This window comes from Staurois parvus, unplaced genomic scaffold (genome assembly GCF_062004578.1).
Source record: "Staurois parvus isolate SC_StPar_1 unplaced genomic scaffold, SC_StPar_1.0 ptg000086l, whole genome shotgun sequence".
In the NCBI taxonomy this organism is placed as follows: domain Eukaryota; kingdom Metazoa; phylum Chordata; class Amphibia; order Anura; family Ranidae; genus Staurois; species Staurois parvus.
In genome coordinates, this window is record NW_028317882.1 from 5,419,141 (window position 1) to 5,441,061 (window position 21,921).

The 21,921-nt window shown below is 46.1% G+C and overlaps 1 protein-coding gene across 2 annotated transcripts in view; it reads right to left on the bottom strand.

Annotated features, from left to right (window-relative positions):
• Window positions 1-3,853: 3,853 nt before the first annotated feature.
• LOC149468485 (flavin reductase (NADPH)-like) overlaps window positions 3,854-21,921 on the bottom strand; it is a 39,399-nt gene continuing 21,331 nt past the window's right edge. For both annotated transcript variants that reach the window (XM_089669994.1, XM_089669995.1), the window contains exon 5: window positions 3,854-5,767. In XM_089669994.1, coding sequence (XP_089526120.1) covers window positions 5,610-5,767 — 158 coding nt within the window. In that variant the 3' untranslated portion in view covers window positions 3,854-5,609. The remainder of the gene's footprint in view (window positions 5,768-21,921) is intronic.

Here is a 21,921-nt window from a genome sequence, read left to right on the forward strand (position 1 = left end):
TGGAGGGATGGCCCAATACTTTTGCCAATATAGTGTGTGTGTGTATATTTTATATATATATATATATATATATATATACACACACACATACACATACATACATACACACATACATACACACACTTTATACTGTATATATTGTTCTGGACATTAATACTGAATTTTTATAGCTGGGCAATTCCTATTCTCATATTGATTAGTGGTTCCAAATTAATAATAATAACTACTGCAGTAGGGAACAGACACAAAAAGATGCATTCAGCATCTTTACAAATCACTGTTCTGTTTATTTGGGGCATTTGAAGTTTTTTATACACATGATTACGTAGGTATCACATTAATATTACAATTGTACTTTTATGGTAACAAGGGGCGTTACATAGGTAGGCTAATTTCTAATCAGGACTTGAAGGAATGCAAACGTAATGAAAACATTAATAGTGCCGTGTGCACATGAGTGCAGTGTACAATACATAGGCATAGGCAAAGCATACAAAATAGAATATAGTTTTATACAGAATTTACAAATTTCCTTTACAATCTCCCCTCTTTTGATAATATTTTACATTTTGATCACAGACTACACCTACTATGACCTTTTACCTGGAGCCTCCTTGAATTTTTCCAGAACTAGTCCCGGCCTAGGAGGCAAACTCCACTGGGAAGAATCTAATAGCTGAGAGCAGCTATGTCATTACAAAATTACCTTTTATTGTGACTAAAACTTACATAAAAAAAGTAAATGATTTCTAAGAAATATTTACAGATTAATTGGCTGTACACTCACATCTTGTGGCCAAAATGGCCTTGTAGCTGAATCCCTTCCACGCCGCCCTATAGCAGAAATACTGCTACAGGGCAGCACGGCTGCACAAAACCACGTGTATATATACGTGATTTCGCAGTTCCAGGTAGGGGGCGCATGCGTGCCCTACCTGTGCCACCATTCGCAGCATCGGTTGTCAATCACCGAGTCCTGGAAGGTGATTCCGCTCCAACACCTGGCGATTGCTGAGTATCACCGATAGGGGAGAGACCTGTGTATAAACACAGATCTCTCCCCTATCAGCTTCTGCACACTGCTTTGCATGGCTTTGCATAGCAGAGCCATACAAAGCAGTGTGCTTACAGTGTAAAGCACACACTCAGTACACAGTTAATCCTTTGATCGCCCCAGATGTTAACCCCTTCCTGCCCAGTGCCATTAGTACAGTGTCAGTGCTTTTTTTTGTCAGTGACACCAAGTCAGTTACCCCCAGTGTCAGAATGTCCGCCACAGTCCCGCTATAAGTCGCTGATCGCCGCCATTACTAGTAAAAAAAAAAATTACAGTATTCTACACCATTTGTAAGTGCTATAACTTTCACGTAAACCAATTAATTTACATGTATTGCGATTTTTTTTTTTAGCAAAGACATGTCGCAGAATACATTTTGGCCTAAGAGTAACTGTGTGCAGGGAGTGTTTTACTAGGGGGCAGTGTGTTGGTGCTTCACTGTAATCACACTGCTCTGGATGCCTGTGCTGTGCACAGCCATCCAGAGCAGTGTGCCCGAGGTGGCAAGGAGGAGGACTGTTAGTAAACAAAACGCCCTGGAGAAGGGGCGAAGCGCATTGACGTCCAATGTACCATGTCACTTCCGGTGAGTGGAGTGCACGCCAGTGTGCAGCGCTCTCAGGGGCCATCTTGCTTGAGGGATAAATCACCTATGTCTTTACATGCTGTCATCTATCGCTGACTGTAAGATCTGGCTATGTGGCGGTTTGGCTCCAGATACAATAGATAAATGCTGATTACATTCTTTTAAGATGTGAGTGGTTTGGTATTTGAATTTATCCTGAGTCTTACAGTATTACACTATATATATATTTTTTTCCTCTGCACAAATTACCAATTCTTATGGAAAGTGATCTTTGCTCGCCCTTGAGGTTGGAGGCTGATTATAATTCCATTATGGATCTCTGAGGCATTGAGAGAAAGGCAATAGTCTTATCTACAACTTTCTGCCTAAACCTTGAGATTGGAGGCTATGCGCCTATATAGCCAGGTGAACTCGTCATTACTGGGTGAACCCATCATCATTGGATGAAATATATCTCAATGGCTTGTTTTTTCCTATCATGCTCTTTGTGTAAAAAATCCAGTGTCATGTTCTAAAAGGACAACCTTTTCTTGGCAATATTATAATTTCTCTTTGTTTGTTCTTCTTGTTAGTTTTAGTTAAATAATAAAAGTCCTTGGTTTCCATCTTACATATTTTTTCAAAGTCACAACATAATATAACTATACTGTGCGGTCATACAGAGATGTCCGTAAATCTAGTTTTCTTCAGCTTACCACTGCACTTTCAAGGAAAAGGGACACCTCATTCCACAGTCCACACATTCTGCTTTGGATTTAAAGATAAAAATAAATAAAAACAAAAAGTGCCAACAATCTGTATATGAAGAACAGAAAAATCATCAGTCAGATAAAAAAAACAAACAAACTATAAAACAACCAGCTACAGGTGCCATCTATCCTAACAGTGTGTGTGGGCTTGGTGAGATGGGTCTGTAATTTAATTTATTACACTCACATCATGGACCGCACATCAAGTTACTATAAGACCTTTAGTTTTCATTTTTATAGAAAAAGTTCTCCTGTAATCCCATCCATATAGACTCTGTTAAGCATTAAGGCAGCTGCAATATAACCACCTCATGTTAATCTAAAGTAACCCCATATCCACCCTATTAGATTGTAAGCTCTTATGAGCAGGACCCTCATAATACTCTTGTTTTTTTATTGTAAAAGTATCGTCTCCCTTCGGACACAGATCACAGAGCGCACTGGGTGCACAGTGCAGCAGGTGAGATTTTGGGAGGACATAAATACACCCTCCCAGAACTGGACGACCGCACTGTAGCCATCATTTGGCTATAGTGCGATCAGCAAGTAGTTAACATATCATGTATGCATATGTGTACATATTTCTTTTTAGTACAGATACTACAGGCCATGCTTCCTCATAGTTGAATTCAGTCTAGCATGTGTGGTACAGCGCTCACTCATGTGGGATGCCATGGGATGTTCCCTGTAATCTTAATGACTATAGAAGTGGATTGGATTGATTAATAAATACCCCCTCTATCACTCAGCCTCACACCTCCTTCTTGCAATTTTATATTGCACCAGGTTTGTTTTATGCTCAGTATATGCCCAATCTTTTATGATGTCTTTGTGCTCGATTCTACCACGCATTTATGTAAATCATGCTCATTACTCGAAAGTACAATTGTCAATCACACAGTGTTGTAAGGCTAAATCTTTAGTAATCACGATACATGTCAGCAACACTTTGGGGTAGTTTTAATATAAAATTTGCTTTGCAAAAGGTCTCATCATTCCAGCAGACATAACAAATAATACCCATAAAGTTTGTAATGTGTGTCCCATAATTTCTTTGTTGCATTTTGCTAGGCAAAGCATTCCCTAACATTCAATCCTAAGAGAAAAGTAAAAACATTCAAAATGAGATTTAAAGAACATTCATCAATAGAGAAAATAGCCTAACACTTTAGGCTAAGAACATTCAACCAACAGAGGAAATATGAGGTAAGCCTCAGCACTGTGTACAGTCTATGGAGAGTCTTATGCAAATGGTTGGACAAATGGATGTTTAGCCAAATGAACCTTCAGCTGCAGAGTGAACCATTTAGCAGCTGTATTACTACCACTGCTAAAGTGACAGCTTCCAGCTCAGGTCTCCTGGTTGTTAGGAAGCTGGCACCTGCCAGTTGTTGTACAGCAAAACATTTTTTCTTTCGGTGACAGCCCTGTGCCATTGAAATTACCACACTGAGTCATATGCAGGATTTATAGTTTATTTTGTATTCAACATGAAAATTTATTATAAAAATTGCTAGTAAAAGGAAAGATTTCCTTAGTATCTATTTTACACTTGATATACCCTCTACACATTTAAATACAATGAGGAAGATTGTTGTTAAATCCAAAAACTGTCTTAAATTGTCAGCATACATACTGTATTTATTTCTGTTAATCTATTTATGCTTAAGGTTTGATTGCTGTCAGTGTTTCTGTTCGGGAAATTCACCTTCTCTAATTGCCTTGCACCAATTTTACTGAGGATGAAAGTAAAAGGTAAATCCAAAATTTTGTGTTGTCAATAGAACAGGAATGGGAGGGAAAATCTTCCAGTGGGGGCGCTTGTTGTTGGGGACTACTGTCTAAGAAGACATTTCCTTCACATTGGAAATATATCCTCTTGTTTCCTGTTGTGTCTGTAGCACAGAATGTTACTAAACCCACAACAGTAAAATCAGTCTGTATATGCAGTAAAGCTTGCATGCTATACTCACTGTGGAACCTAAGGGGTTAATCCTCTGCATTGTGTAAAAAGGCTGTTTGATTCTGACTTCTCTGCCCCTCTCTTGTTCAAATATCCTCCCTGATAAGACAGACTGAACCCATAGCTCTTCTGCACATGCTCAGTTTAGTGTGTATTGCTAGAGAGGTTTTTTTTTTTTCTTGGGAGAGTGCACATGATCAGCACAGGGCCAATCAGCACTGTCCAGCCAGAGGTCAGGGGTTCTACATCCTCCTAGAGCAGAAAGAAAACTTCTCCTACAAGCTTTAACCAGTGCTCTGCGGAAGACACAAGACTGCTCTAACTTCTGATGAGAAAAGGTATTTACCAGTTTATATTTACTAAAATAATTGCATTTCCATGTTCTGTGTACTGTGGGAGATCAGATATAGTGAATGCAGGGTGCGGGGTTTAGTAACACTTTAAGGGAAAATCTTCCTAACCGGACAAAATTGGAAACAATGTTATTAACCTTTATTTGTCCAAATGAAATAAAAAAAAAAGAAAAATATTGCATTTAGAGAACTTTATCAAGTTAACCACTTGTCCTCCGGAAGATTTACTCTCCTTTGTGCACGCCCCCTACCCAGAAATGCGGAATCACACACGCACACACACATATATATCACACATACACACACACACACACACACACATATACATATATACACACAGACACGTGATTCTGAACAGAGCGGCTGCCCTGCTGTAGGGCAGTCGGCAAGTGGTTTGTTCCTTATACTAATTCTTTTTAATTTCACATAACTGTTTTTTCTAGCAATAGCAGTTGAGGTCAATTATCACATTGCCGGGGGTACTTGAGCAAGTTGCAGCACAAGGGTTTTTTCAAATCATGATTATAGAAGCTGCCCTTATATTTACCACTGTCAGTCTTATTGTTTGTGCAAATTCTTTTCACTTGGTCTGCACATAAATGTGGGGAAAATGTAAATAACCACTTATGAAAAAAAAATGAATTACTTTGATTATATGCTGATCTGTTGAAGTTAGTTTTTGTGATATTTTCTCTGTAAACTCTTAGAAACCTACTAAGGATTAAGGGCCATGTTATCCACAGACAATTCTCTAGAATGGAGAAGTACTATCATTGAGCTCAAAGTAATGTGAGCCTCCACCATGAGACTTAACAAGTTAGCATTCACCCAAATTCTAGGTTTAGCTAAATTTGGGTTTTCCTTAATTTTCACCATTGTTTTCACCATGAATACCTTCACATTATTTACAGCACATTGCAACTATTTTTCTGCTCCACGTTTCATCATTAAGGGTGGAGAGCATGAATCTTGCTACATCTGCTCGAGACACTGTGTTGGTACAAGGGTATCCCTTCTCATCTGGGACAAAGTAGCCTTCATGAGTCAATATTTCTTTGTCTGCAGAAAGATAATTACCATTTATAAAATTTTTATGTACAGAATTGTACTGCTTAGCTGAAAAATAAAATGTAAAATTAAGCATGGTATCATAAAAACATATCATATAGAACCATTAATAGAAATATAGGTGCTGCTGATAGGTCTAACTAACTTCTATGGTACCTCTGTAACCTATAAATTAGTTGACTTAAATTTCTATCATACAACAGAAACCTAAATGAGATTTGGAAGCCACTACTTATCTTTTTGCCATAAACTGTCTCCAGTTTTTCATTTTTGGTATGGAGTCAAAAGGATTAATTCAACAAGCCAGAGCAAAAGCAGTGATGTAATACACAGCACATTAATAATTTTATTCAGGACAAAAATGTATTATATGCAAGAAGCTCAACAGCTATTATCAGATAAAACACATACCAGCCTCTTAAGAAAGACCCCTTACGTAAATTAAAATCTGAATTAATACATCTAGAAGATCAAATCACCCCTAGGTTGACCAATAATTGCTTGCATGGACAGTCTGACAAATGATCTCGCAATACATACATTTCTTTCTGTGACCACTAATTATATCACTATCCTCCGGAATCAAGAATTCCAACCAAATTCTACTGGTTTTTAGGAACTAGCGAAGCCACTTTCATGTGTTTCTTTTTAGCTGTGCGTTCAATATAAACATTTGTTCCAGATCAAGTAGGTCTTACATCGTTAATATACCACCTTATCAAACAGGTATCAACTCAAAGCAGACACCGCATTTATTGACTGTTTACTCTGGCACACATTTCAAATTTTTGGACCAATTCTTTAAAGCCAAGGTACCACTATGGGAGAAAAAACTGCCTCGAGCTATGCTAATCTGGCAAGGAGCTATTTGGAAGACCTTAAAATTTGGAAATCTAATCCATTTTCACTGATGTTCTAAACTATGGAAGAAACTACTAAGGATGCCTCTCAGACATTTCGCAACATTCCAGTTCCTTCTACATAAAATGCCCAAGTCTAACTCAATAAGAATACATTTTATCACCAGTAACACAAAGCACCTCTAGTCTAAGAAAGTCTAGCTTTGGATCTTGTTTTTAAGGTATTTAAATTTTTCCTAATGGCTCTCTATGCCAGGAAAACAGTAACCATGTGCTGGAAAAAGCCTTCTACCCCTTCTTTCCAGTTCTGGATGCATCTTGTGAACACTAACCTGCCTCTGTATCAAGCTACATATCGTATTAGTGGTTGCCCAAAGTAATTAGAGATGAGCGAATCGAAGTAGCCGAAGTGGAATTCGAGTCGGATATCGGAAAAATTTCGATTCGCGCCGAATCCGAAAAATAGCCTACTTCGGACGCGCGAATCGAAATTTTTCCGAAAATGGCGGCGGACATGTGCGGCGACGGAGCGGGGATGTCTGGGAAGGCGCGCAGACAAGGCGCGCTGACCCATAATGCATTCCTCAATGACATGTGATCGCATCAGCCAATCAGCAGCCAGCCAGCCAGCACTGTGTAATGGTCGAGCTATAAATAGCGGCCATTTTGGAATTCTTCATTTGCCTGCAGTCATTGAACAGAGGCAGACCGCTCTGTATTAGGGACAGAGTTAGGGCCACAGAAACGATACTTGGGGACAGAGAAACGTTACTTAGGGACAGAGAACCATTACTCAGGGACACAGAATTGTTAATGAGGGCCACAGAATCGTTACTTAGGGACAAAGAAACGCTAGTTAGGGCCACAGAATTCTTACTCAGGGACAGACAGAATTGTTACTGAGTGCCAGAGAATTGTTACTTAGGGCCACAGAAACGTTATTAGGGCCACAGAATTGTTACTCAGGGACAGACAGAATTGTTACTGAGTGCCAGAGAATTGTTACTTAGGGCCACAGAAACTTTAGTTAGGGCCACAGAATTGTTACTCAGGGACAGACACAGAATTGTTACTGAGGGCCACAGAACTGTTACTTAGGGCCACAGAAACGTTATTAGGGCCACAGAATTGTTACTCAGGGACAGACAGAATTGTTACTGAGTGCCAGAGAATTGTTACTTAGGGCCACAGAAACTTTAGTTAGGGCCACAGAATTGTTACTCAGGGACAGACACAGAATTGTTACTGAGGGCCACAGAACTGTTACTTAGGGCCACAGAAACTTTAGTTAGGGCCACAGAATTGTTACTCAGGGACAGACACAGAATTGTTACTGAGGGCCACAGAACTGTTACTTAGGGCCACAGAATTGTTACTCGCACAGACACAGAATTGTTACTCAGGGACACAGAATTGTTACTGAGGGCCACAGAACCGTTACTTAGGGCCACAGAATTGTTACTCGCACAGACACAGAATTGTTACACAGGGACACAGAATTGTTACTGAGGGCCACAGAACCGTTACTTAGGGCCACAGAATTGTTACTCAGGGACACAGAATTGTTACTGAGGGCCACAGAACTGTTACTTAGGGCCACAGAATTGTTACTCGCACAGACACAGAATTCTTACACAGGGACACAGAATTGTTACTGAGGGCCACAGAACCGTTACTTAGGGCCACAGAATTGTTACTGAGGGCCACAGAACTGTTACTTAGGGCCACAGAATTGTTACTCGCACAGACACAGAATTGTTACTCAGGGACACAGAACTGTTACTGAGGGCCACAGAACTGTTACTTAGGGCCACAGAATTGTTACTCGCACAGACACAGAATTGTTACACAGGGACACAGAATTGTTACTGAGGGCCACAGAACCGTTACTTAGGGCCACAGAATTGTTACTGAGGGCCACAGAACTGTTACTTAGGGCCACAGAATTGTTACTCGCACAGACACAGAATTGTTACTCAGGGACACAGAACTGTTACTGAGGGCCACAGAACTGTTACTTAGGGCCACAGAATTGTTACTCGCACAGACACAGAATTGTTACACAGGGACACAGAATTGTTACTGAGGGCCACAGAACCGTTACTTAGGGCCACAGAATTGTTACTGAGGGCCACAGAACTGTTACTTAGGGCCACAGAATTGTTACTCGCACAGACACAGAATTGTTACTCAGGGACACAGAACTGTTACTGAGGGCCACAGAACTGTTACTTAGGGCCACAGAATTGTTACTCGCACAGACACAGAATTGTTACACAGGGACACAGAATTGTTACTGAGGGCCACAGAACCGTTACTTAGGGCCACAGAATTGTTACTCAGGGACACAGAATTGTTACTGAGGGCCACAGAACTGTTACTTAGGGCCACAGAATTGTTACTCGCACAGACACAGAATTGTTACTCAGGGACACAGAACTGTTACTGAGGGCCACAGAACTGTTACTTAGGGCCACAGAATTGTTACTCGCACAGACACAGAATTGTTACACAGGGACAAAGAATTGTTACTGAGGGCCACAGAACCGTTACTTAGGGCCACAGAATTGTTACTGAGGGCCACAGAACTGTTACTTAGGGCCACAGAATTGTTACTCGCACAGACACAGAATTGTTACTCAGGGACACAGAACTGTTACTGAGGGCCACAGAACTGTTACTTAGGGCCACAGAATTGTTACTCGCACAGACACAGAATTGTTACTCAGGGACACAGAACTGTTACTGAGGGCCACAGAACCGTTACTTAGGGCCACAGAATTGTTACTCGCACAGACACAGAATTGTTACACAGGGACACAGAATTGTTACTGAGGGCCACAGAACCGTTACTTAGGGCCACAGAATTGTTACTCAGGGACACAGAATTGTTACTGAGGGCCACAGAACTGTTACTTAGGGCCACAGAATTGTTACTCGCACAGACACAGAATTGTTACTCAGGGCCACAGAACTGTTACTTAGGGCCACAGAATTGTTACTCGCACAGACACAGAATTGTTACACAGGGACACAGAATTGTTACTGAGGGCCACAGAACCGTTACTTAGGGCCACAGAATTGTTACTGAGGGCCACAGAACTGTTACTTAGGGCCACAGAATTGTTACTCGCACAGACACAGAATTGTTACTCAGGGACACAGAACTGTTACTGAGGGCCACAGAACTGTTACTTAGGGCCACAGAATTGTTACTCGCACAGACACAGAATTGTTACTCAGGGACACAGAACTGTTACTGAGGGCCACAGAACTGTTACTTAGGGCCACAGAATTGTTACTCGCACAGACACAGAATTGTTACACAGGGACACAGAATTGTTACTGAGGGCCACAGAACCGTTACTTAGGGCCACAGAATTGTTACTCAGGGACACAGAATTGTTACTGAGGGCCACAGAACTGTTACTTAGGGCCACAGAATTGTTACTCGCACAGACACAGAATTGTTACTCAGGGACACAGAACTGTTACTGAGGGCCACAGAACTGTTACTTAGGGCCACAGAATTGTTACTCGCACAGACACAGAATTGTTACAGAGGGACACAGAATTGTTACTGAGGGCCACAGAACCGTTACTTAGGGCCACAGAATTGTTACTGAGGGCCACAGAACTGTTACTTAGGGCCACAGAACTGTTACTCGCACAGACACAGAATTGTTACTCAGGGACACAGAACTGTTACTGAGGGCCACAGAACTGTTACTTAGGGCCACAGAATTGTTACTCGCACAGACACAGAATTGTTATACAGGGACACAGAATTGTTACTGAGGGCCACAGAACCGTTACTTAGGGCCACAGAATTGTTACTGAGGGCCACAGAACTGTTACTTAGGGCCACAGAATTGTTACTCGCACAGACACAGAATTGTTACTCAGGGACACAGAACTGTTACTGAGGGCCACAGAACCGTTACTTAGGGCCACAGAATTGTTACTCAGGGACACAGAATCGTTTAATTAAAGAGTATGTCAGACAACATGCAGAGGAGTGGCAGAGGAGGCAATGTTTTAGGAGCGAGCAGACGTGGCAGCAGAGGAAGGGGTCGAGGCAGCACTATTCGCAGCCAGAGGCTAGTGCTCCCGGTGTCATCCAGTACAGTGAGGAAGAGCTAACAGAGGGCGGTCAGGAACGGGGGGAGACATCCGCCTCTTCAGCAGCCAGGCGAAGAAGTAGTGGCGAGGAGAGTGGCTCGGTAGCCGGTGTAGAGACAGGTCTGTCTCCTGACCCACACGCAGCCGAGGGGGCTAGTAGTGAGGCGGAGACCCTAATTGATGATGATGAGGCTGATCGCACTTGGCAGCCTCGTCGTCATCAGGCTATTGCTTCCGCATCATCAGGAGAAGAGGGTGGCAGCTTGGCAGCGAGCAAAACAGTCGGTGGGTTGTCTCCATCGCCACACTCTGCCATGTGCCACTTTCAGGTCTCCTCACACACTGCTGGTGTGTTGAATTTTTTGACATAGGGTGCTGGCAGATTACGGGCCTCCCATAGCTGCTGCCAGGCCCCTAATCTGCCATGGGCCCCTATACCGCCTCCTCATGCTGCTGCCAGGTCCACAGTCTCTCATGCCATGTGCCACTTTCAGGTCTCCTCACACTGCTGGTGTGTTGAATTTTTTGACATAGGGTGCTGGCAGATTACGGGCCTCCCATAGCTGCTGCCAGGCCCCTAATCTGCCATGGGCCCCTATATACCGCCTCCTCATGCTGCTGCCAGGTCCAGAGTCTGTCATGGGTCCCTGTACGGCCTCCCATTGCTGCTGTCTCCATCGCCACACTCTGCCATGTGCCACTTTCAGGTCTCCTCACACACTGCTGGTGTGTTGAATTTTTTGACATAGGGTGCTGGCAGATTACGGGCCTCCCATAGCTGCTGCCAGGCCCCTAATCTGCCATGGGCCCCTATACCGCCTCCTCATGCTGCTGCCAGGTCCACAGTCTCTCATGCCATGTGCCACTTTCAGGTCTCCTCACACTGCTGGTGTGTTGAATTTTTTGACATAGGGTGCTGGCAGATTACGGGCCTCCCATAGCTGCTGCCAGGCCCCTAATCTGCCATGGGCCCCTATATACCGCCTCCTCATGCTGCTGCCAGGTCCAGAGTCTGTCATGGGTCCCTGTACGGCCTCCCATTGCTGCTGTCTCCATCGCCACACTCTGCCATGTGCCACTTTCAGGTCTCCTCACACACTGCTGGTGTGTTGAATTTTTTGACATAGGGTGCTGGCAGATTACGGGCCTCCCATAGCTGCTGCCAGGCCCCTAATCTGCCATGGGCCCCTATACCGCCTCCTCATGCTGCTGCCAGGTCCACAGTCTCTCATGCCATGTGCCACTTTCAGGTCTCCTCACACTGCTGGTGTGTTGAATTTTTTGACATAGGGTGCTGGCAGATTACGGGCCTCCCATAGCTGCTGCCAGGCCCCTAATCTGCCATGGGCCCCTATATACCGCCTCCTCATGCTGCTGCCAGGTCCAGAGTCTGTCATGGGTCCCTGTACGGCCTCCCATTGCTGCTGTCTCCATCGCCACACTCTGCCATGTGCCACTTTCAGGTCTCCTCACACACTGCTGGTGTGTTGAATTTTTTGACATAGGGTGCTGGCAGATTACGGGCCTCCCATAGCTGCTGCCAGGCCCCTAATCTGCCATGGGCCCCTATACCGCCTCCTCATGCTGCTGCCAGGTCCACAGTCTCTCATGCCATGTGCCACTTTCAGGTCTCCTCACACTGCTGGTGTGTTGAATTTTTTGACATAGGGTGCTGGCAGATTACGGGCCTCCCATAGCTGCTGCCAGGCCCCTAATCTGCCATGGGCCCCTATATACCGCCTCCTCATGCTGCTGCCAGGTCCAGAGTCTGTCATGGGTCCCTGTACGGCCTCCCATTGCTGCTGTCTCCATCGCCACACTCTGCCATGTGCCACTTTCAGGTCTCCTCACACACTGCTGGTGTGTTGAATTTTTTGACATAGGGTGCTGGCAGATTACGGGCCTCCCATAGCTGCTGCCAGGCCCCTAATCTGCCATGGGCCCCTATACCGCCTCCTCATGCTGCTGCCAGGTCCACAGTCTCTCATGCCATGTGCCACTTTCAGGTCTCCTCACACTGCTGGTGTGTTGAATTTTTTGACATAGGGTGCTGGCAGATTACGGGCCTCCTATAGCTGCTGCCAGGCCCCTAATCTGCCATGGGCCCCTATATACCGCCTCCTCATGCTGCTGCCAAGTCCAGAGTCTCTCATGGGTCCCTGTACGGCCTCCCATTGCTGCTGTCTCCATCGCCACACTCTGCCATGTGCCACTTTCAGGTCTCCTCACACTGCTGGTGTGTAGAATTTTTTGACATAGGGTGCTGGCAGATTACGGGCCTCCCATAGCTGCTGCCAGGCCCCTAATCTGCCATGGGCCCCTATATACCGCCTCCTCATGCTGCTGCCAAGTCCAGAGTCTCTCATGGGTCCCTATACGGCCTCCCATTGCTGCTGTCTCCATCGCCACACTCTGCCATGTGCCACTTTCAGGTCTCCTCACACTGCTGGTGTGTAGAATTTTTTGACATAGGGTGCTGGCAGATTACGGGCCTCCTATAGCTGCTGCCAGGCCCCTAATCTGCCATAGGCCCCTATATACCGCCTCCTCATGCTTCTGCCAGGTCCAGAGTCTCTCATGGGTCCCTGTACGGCCTCCCATTGCTGCTGTCTCCATCGCCACACTCTGCCATGTGCCACTTTCAGGTCTCCTCACACTGCTGGTGTGTAGAATTTTTTGACATAGGGTGCTGGCAGATTACGGGCCTCCTATAGCTGCTGCCAGGCCCCTAATCTGCCATAGGCCTCTATATACCGCCTCCTCATGCTGCTGCCAGGTCCAGAGTCTCTCATGGGTCCCTGTACGGCCTCCCATTGCTGCTGTCTCCATCGCCACACTCTGCCATGTGCCACTTTCAGGTCTCCTCACACTGCTGGTGTGTAGAATTTTTTGACATAGGGTGCTGGCAGATTACGGGCCTCCTATAGCTGCTGCCAGGCCCCTAATCTGCCATAGGCCCCTATATACCGCCTCCTCATGCTGCTGCCAGGTCCAGAGTCTCTCATGGGTCCCTGTACGGCCTCCCATTGCTGCTGTCTCCATCGCCACACTCTGCCATGTGCCACTTTCAGGTCTCCTCACACTGCTGGTGTGTTGAATTTTTTGACATAGGGTGCTGGCAGATTACGGGCCTCCTATAGCTGCTGCCAGGCCCCTAATCTGCCATAGGCCCCTATATACCGCCTCCTCATGCTGCTGCCAGGTCCAGAGTCTGTCATGGGTCCCTGTACGGCCTCCCATTGCTGCTGTCTCCATCGCCACACTCTGCCATGTGCCACTTTCAGGTCTCCTCACACTGCTGGTGTGTAGAATTTTTTGACATAGGGTGCTGGCAGATTACGGGCCTCCTATAGCTGCTGCCAGGCCCCTAATCTGCCATAGGCCCCTATATACCGCCTCCTCATGCTGCTGCCAGGTCCAGAGTCTCTCATGGGTCCCTGTACGGCCTCCCATTGCTGCTGTCTCCATCGCCACACTCTGCCATGTGCCACTTTCAGGTCTCCTCACACTGCTGGTGTGTTGAATTTTTTGACATAGGGTGCTGGCAGATTACGGGCCTCCTATAGCTGCTGCCAGGCCCCTAATCTGCCATGGGCCCCTATATACCGCCTCCTCATGCTGCTGCCAAGTCCAGAGTCTGTCATGGGTCCCTGTACGGCCTCCCATTGCTGCTGTCTACATCGCCACACTCTGCCATGTGCCACTTTCAGGTCTCCTCACACACTGCTGGTGTGTTGAATTTTTTGACATAGGGTGCTGGCAGATTACGGGCCTCCTATAGCTGCTGCCAGGCCCCTAATCTGCCATAGGCCTCTATATACCGCCTCCTCATGCTGCTGCCAAGTCCAGAGTCTGTCATGGGTCCCTGTACGGCCTCCCATTGCTGCTGTCTCCATCGCCACACTCTGCCATGTGCCACTTTCAGGTCTCCTCACACTGCTGGTGTGTTGAATTTTTTGACATAGGGTGCTGGCAGATTACGGGCCTCCTATAGCTGCTGCCAGGCCCCTAATCTGCCATAGGCCCCTATATACCGCCTCCTCATGCTGCTGCCAAGTCCAGAGTCTGTCATGGGTCCCTGTACGGCCTCCCATTGCTGCTGTCTCCATCGCCACACTCTGCCATGTGCCACTTTCAGGTCTCCTCACACACTGCTGGTGTGTTGAATTTTTTGACATAGGGTGCTGGCAGATTACGGGCCTCCTATAGCTGCTGCCAGGCCCCTAATCTGCCATGGGCCCCTATATACCGCCTCCTCATGCTGCTGCCAAGTCCAGAGTCTGTCATGGGTCCCTGTACGGCCTCCCATTGCTGCTGTCTCCATCGCCACACTCTGCCATGTGCCACTTTCAGGTCTCCTCACACTGCTGGTGTGTTGAATTTTTTGACATAGGGTGCTGGCAGATTACGGGCCTCCCATAGCTGCTGCCAGGCCCCTAATCTGCCATGGGCCCCTATACCGACTCCTCATGCTGTGACGTTGCAACAAGGTGGAATTCAACCCTACATATGTTAGACCGCCTTTACGAACAGCAAAAGGCCATCACAGATTTCCTGATGTTAAAAGCGGATAAAGGTACTCCCTGTGTAACTTAGATGTCAGCCATTGGCAGCTCATGCGTGACACCTGCGCTTGCTCAGGCCCTTTGAGGAGGCCACGCTATTCGTGAGTCGGCAGGACTATGGGATGAACGACGTCATTCCTCTGTTGTACGTCCTGGAACAAATGCTGTTAACAATGGCTGGTCAGGGTGCGGTAGACGTGGCGCACAGATCTAAACGCCACATGACCCCTGTGGGGGCAGGACAGGAAGAAGAGGAGGAGGTAGAGGAGGACATTGGTGCTCAGGAATTATTGAGTGAAATGGGTGGTTTTTCCACTCAGCGGACAGGAGTGGAGGAGCAGGAGCATCTGGTAGAGGAGGAGGAAGAGGAGACAGAGGACCCAGACGCACCGTGGCAGTATGCTGTGGAGATGGAGGCAGGGAGTCCCTCGCATTCCTTGGCACAAATGGCCCATAGCATGCTCGCTTGCTTGCGTAGCGACAGCCGAATAATAACCATCAGACAGAGGGATGACTTTTGGCTGTCCACCTTGTTGGACCCTCGCTACCGTTCAAAAATGGTGGCCTTTTTCACACCTGCTGAGAGGGAGGCCAAAATAACGTACTATAAAAACCACCTATGTAGTCAGCTGGTCTCTGCCTGTCTGCGCCAACGTCCATCCTCAGACACTGTGGGCCCTGTGCGCTCGCGTTCCGCTGCCATGGCAGCAGGGGAGGGGTGGGGTGGTAGGAGCAGTGGCAGCTCCACCAGCAGCGGCTGCCTCAGTCTGCAGTCGATGATGAGTAGCTTTCTTCACCAGCGCAGTGAGGAAACTACTAACCAGCCGCAGCAGCAGCATCAGGTGGACCTGGAGCAGGACCTCAAACAACAGGCTTAGGCCTACTTGGACAGCACCCTGCCAACCGAGGTAGACAATCCCCTTGACTACTGGGCAACGAAACTTGACCTTTGGCCCCAACTAGCTGAATTTGCCCTTGAAAGGCTGTCATGCCCGGCCAGTAGCGTGGCATCGGAGCGCGTGTTTAGTGCGGCAGGAGGTATTGCAACTCCGCGGAGGACACGACTGTCCACCCAAAGTGTGGAGAGACTCACGTTTGTGAAAATGAATCAGGCGTGGATTAGTCTGGATTTCAAACCACCAGTTCCTGACACAACTGACTAAATCCGCCATGAATCATGCCCCAAACATGTGCCACTTTCAGGTCTCATCACACTGCTGGTGTGTTCCATTTTTTGTCATAGGGTGCTGGCAGATTACGGGCCTCCTATAGCTGCTGCCAGGCCCCTAATCTGCCATGGGCCCCTATACCGTCTCCTCATGCTGCTGCCAAGTCCAGAGTCTCTCATGGGTCCCTGTACGGCCTCCCATTGCTGCTGTCTCCATCGCCACACTCTGCCATGTGCCACTTTCAGGTCTCCTCACACTGCTGGTGTGTTCCATTTTTTGTCATAGGGTGCTGGCAGATTACGGGCCTCCCATAGCTGCTGCCAGGCCCCTAATCTGCCATGGGCCCCTATACCGCCTCCTCATGCTGCTGCCAGGTCCAGAGTCTCTCATGGGTCCCTGTACGGCCTCCCATTGCTGCTGTCTCCATCGCCACACTCTGCCATGTGCCACTTTCAGGTCTCCTCACACTGCTGGTGGGTTCCATTTTTTGTCATAGGGTGCTGGCAGATTACGGGCCTCCCATAGCTGCTGCCAGGCCCCTAATCTGCCATGGGCCCCCGTACCGACTCCTCATGCTGCTGCCAGGCCCGTAATCTGTCATGGGCCCCTGTTGTCGCTTGTTGGCATATTCCGCTCGTTCAGATGCTCCTTCTCCTGCTACTCCTCTTCACGGATTCCGTCAGCAGTCTTTCTTGGAATCCGTTTCCAAGAGACAACAGTTTGCGAGCACGCACCCGACGGTGCAGAAGCTGAACGTCCTCCTGTCCAAGTTGCTGCTGCCAGGCTCGTAATCTGTCATGCGCCCCTGTACCGCCTCCTCATGCTGCTGCCAGGTCCAGAGTGTGTCATGGGCCCCCGTACCGACTCCTCATGCTGCTGCCAGGCCCGTAATCTGTCATGGGCCCCTGTACCGCCTCCCCATGCTGCTGCCAGGTCCAGAGTGTGTCATGGGTCCCTGTACGGCCTCCCATTGCTGCTGCCAGGCCCGTAATCTGCCATGGGCCCCCGTACCGACTCCTCATGCTGCTGCCAGGCCCGTAATCTGTCATGGGCCCCTGTACCGCCTCCTCATGCTGCTGCCAGGTCCAGAGTGTGTCATGGGTCCCTGTACGGCCTCCCATTGCTGCTGTCTCTATCGCCACACTCTGCCATGTGCCACTTTCAGGTCTCCTCACACTGCTGGTGGTTTCCATTTTTGTCATAGGGTGCTGTATGGCCTCCCATTGCTGCTGCCTCCACCGCCACACTGTGGCGCCACACTCTGGTTTTGGCCCCGTGACTGCCCAAATGAGTGAAGTGTGCGGTGATTCTAAGATCGACGGCACTCATCTGCATGTCATACTGACTGACAGTATTATTTCTCTTCCCCAGCAGACTCCAAGGGCATTTAAATTAAAGGTACAGTGTTCTGCACTAATATTAAGTCTCTCTGAAGCCTAGAAACACCCTTTTTTAAGTTAAATTCACAGCAAATTTATTCGACTCGAATCGAATATTGTCCACGAATTCGCCGAATCAGTCGAATCGAATTTTTCATTTCTTCGCTCATCTCTAAAAGTAATTTAAAAAAGTCTGGTCATGCTGGGTTGACAACTCCACTACAGCTACATTAATAGATACTTAAGATTTAGCTTTACCTCGCTCTGGTTCGTTTTCTGAAATTCTCCCCTGTTCGGTAATTAACCTTGTCAACTCACCAGTACATCCTCTGCTCAAGCCATGCACTTACTCTTACTGTGATCTCTGTACAAATTTTTGGTCTTCTGTGATTTCTAATTGTGGACTCCGCCCCTCTGTAGGTTGTGAGTCTGTGTGTTTTTATTCTTTAGTGCATTGTTGCACATTATGCAAAATTCATTTTAAAAAAAAACTAGAACTAAAAAACCCTCATCAAAATCTAAAATTATCTTTAAAATAACACCCAGCATTGTAAACAATATTAAGCCATGTAAGATGAGGAAAACCAAGAAACCAAGGAAAACCAAGACAACCTTTTAAAAAAAAAGGAGTTTTCCAATATTGGAAGTTGAATTGAATTGCAAGACCTTTTCCTACATCACCCATGGTCAAACAACTTTCCATGATGGTGCTGGCAAAACTTATCCAATCATGCAATTTGTCATGTGATGTATGGGTTTACTGCCCTTGGCAGTGGTCTTGTAGGATTATTAGATAGCTCCGATGTTGCTTTGGAGAACATCACCTAACTATCTTACAAAGCTTTCTGAACCATAGTGGTCACCATCATTTCACTCTCAAGCATATGAAAAGATTAGCAGGTCTGTCTTTGTTTGCAATAGAAAGAAATGTATTGGATCTATATCTTAAACACACTAAGTCCCCTGGGGTAAATGAGTAATTGGATGTCAGTACCATTTTAATATTTATCCGTTTAAAAACTATTTGTCAATATAGCAGTACGATCAACAAATTTATTGGCCATACAGTATTTTGCATTGCACGCTTCTTTTTATTTATTTAATTTATTACAGGTACTTATATAGCGCCGTCAATTTACGCAGCGCATTACATATATATTGCACATTCACATCAGTCCCTAACCCTCAAGGGGGGTACAATCTAAGGTCCCTAACTCACATTCATATACAAGAGCCAATTTAGACAGGATCCAATTAACCTACCAGCATGTCTTTGGAGTGTGGAAGGAAACCAGAGGAAACCCACGCAGGCACAGGGAGAACATCCAAACTCCAGGCAGGAGGTGCCATGGCTGGGATTCGAACCAACGACCCTAGTACTGCCAGGCGGAAGTACTAACCATTTAGCCATTTTGCAGTTCATCTTATTGTGGCCTTATTTATTATTTGGTAGAACATTGAATACACTTTACATAACAATACAGTGCATTCATAAAATATTCAGACTCCCTTCAATTGTTTCTATTTTGGTATGTTGCAGCCTGATACTACAGTTGTTGAAATTAATATTTTATCATTAATCTACACTCAGTACCCCATAATGACAGTTAAAACCGAATTATAGAAATGTCTGTGAATTTATTAAAAAGAAAAAACTGCAAAATCACATGTACTTAAAAAGGAACTTCACTCTCTCAATCAATATTTACTTTTTGTATTCCTCATGCTGCTGATATTAGTAAACAGATAGGACAGTATATTACATTTACTTGTCTTAAAATATTTTTTTACACTTCTTCAGTTATTTCCTGGTTTCCATGCCTAGGCAAATGATGTCACGCATCCCAGGAAGGGCTTTCTCAGCTAAGCACACCCTCCTGCCTGCATGCCTGAGCTAAGGGCAGATGGCTTCCAGATTCCAGGAAGTAAATTCATCTGCCCTTACTCATGATGGCTGCAGCCAGAAATGCTAGAGAGGTGTTTTTCAAAGTGATTTCTTAGCAAAATAAAGCATGGAAACATGAATAGATGGAGAAGTTTGCTTTGAATATTAAAAATTAATCAAATAATATTTTTTGTTTGTGCTGCTCAAATGCAGGGTAGTTACACTTTAAGTATTCAAATCCTTTACTCAGAACTTTGTTGAAGCAGCTTTGGCAGCGATTACAGCCTCAAGTCTTTTTGAGTATGACGTGACAAGCTGTGCACACCTTGATTGGAGAATTTTCTGCCATTCTTCTTTGCAAATCCTCTCAAGTTCAGTCAGGTTGGATGGGGACCGTCTATGGTCAGCAATTTTCAGATCTCTCCAAAGAGGTTCAATAGGGTGCTGGACAACTATGAGAATATTCACACAGTTGTCCCTAAGCCACTCCTTTGTGGTTTTGGCTGTGTGCTTAGGATTGTTGTCATGTTGAAAGTTGAACCTTAAGCCCAGTCTGAGGTCCTGAGCGCTGTGGAACAGGTTTTCAATGAGGATATCTCTGTACTTTGCTCCATCCAGCTTTCTCTCAACCCTTACAAATCTCCCAATCCCTGCTGCTGAAAAACACCCCTACAGCATGATGCAGCAACCACCATGCTTCACTGTTGGGATGTATTGGGCAAGTTATGAGCGGTGCCTGGTTTCCTCCCGACATAATGTTAAGAATTGAGGCCAAACAGTTCAATCTTGGTTTCATCAGACCAGAGAATCTTGTTCCTCACAGTATGAGAGTCCTTTAGGTGCTTTTTTTGCAAACTCCAAGCGTGCTTTCATGTGTTTTGCACTGAGGAGAGGCTTCCGTCTAGCCACTCTGCCATAAAGCCCAGATCAGTGGAGGGCTGCAGTGATGGTTGTCCTTCTGGAACTTTGTTCCCTCTCCACACAGGATCTCTGGAGCTCAGTCAGTGATCATCAGGTTCTTGGTCGTCTATCTTACTAAGGCCCTTCACCCCAATTGCTCAGTTTGGCTGGGCGACCAGCTCTTGGAAGGGTCCTGGTTGTGCCATACTTCTTCTATTTGAGAATTATGGAGGCCACTGTGCTTTTGGAAACTTTCAGTGCAGCAGAAATTTTCTTGTAACCTTCCCAAGATCTGTGCCTTGTAATAATCCTGTCTCTGAGTAACGCAGGCAGTTCCTTTGACCTCATGGCTTTTACTCTGACACAGTATGCATTGTCAGCTGTGGTGCCTTTTATAGAGAGGAATGTTCCTTTCCAAATCATGTCCAATCAATATACACTATATTGCCAAAAGTATTGAGAAACCTGCCTTTACACGCACGTGAACTTTAATGGCATCCCAGTATTAGTCCATAGGGTTCAATATTGAGTAGGCCCACCCTTTGCCACTATACCAGCTTCAACTCTTTAGGAAAGCTGTCCGTAAGGTTTAGGAGTGTGTCTATGGGAATGTTTGACCATTCTTCTAGAAGTGCATTTGTGAGGTCAGGCATTGATGTTGGATGAGAAGGCCTGGCTTGCAGTCTCCGCTCTAATTCATCCCAAAGGTGTTCTATCGAGTTGAGGTCAGGACTCTGTGCAGGCCAATCAAGTTCTGCCACTCCAAACTCGCTCATACCTGTCTTTATGGACCTTGCTTTGTGCACTGATGAGCAGTCATGTTGGAACAGGAAGGGGCCATCCCCAAACTGTTCCCACAAAGTTGGGAGCATGAAATTGTCCAAAATGTCTTGGTATGCTGACACCTTAAGAGTTCCCTTCACTGGAACTAAGGGGCCAAGCCCAACCCCTGAAAAACAACCACACACCATAATCCCCCCTCCACCAAACTTTACACATGGCACAATGCAGTCAGGCAAGTACCATTCTCCATGGCAACTGCCAAACCCAGACACGTCCACAAACCCATTCCATGAAGCTCTCTACGCAGTGTTGTACTAATCTGAAGGCCACCTGAAGTTTGGAGGTCTTTAGTTATTGACTCTGCAGACAGTTGGCAACTTCTGCGCACTGTGCGCTTAAGCATGCAGTGACCCCGCTCTGTCATTTTACTTGGCCTACCACTTCGTGGTTCAGTTGCTGTTGTTCCCAGTTGCTTCCACCTT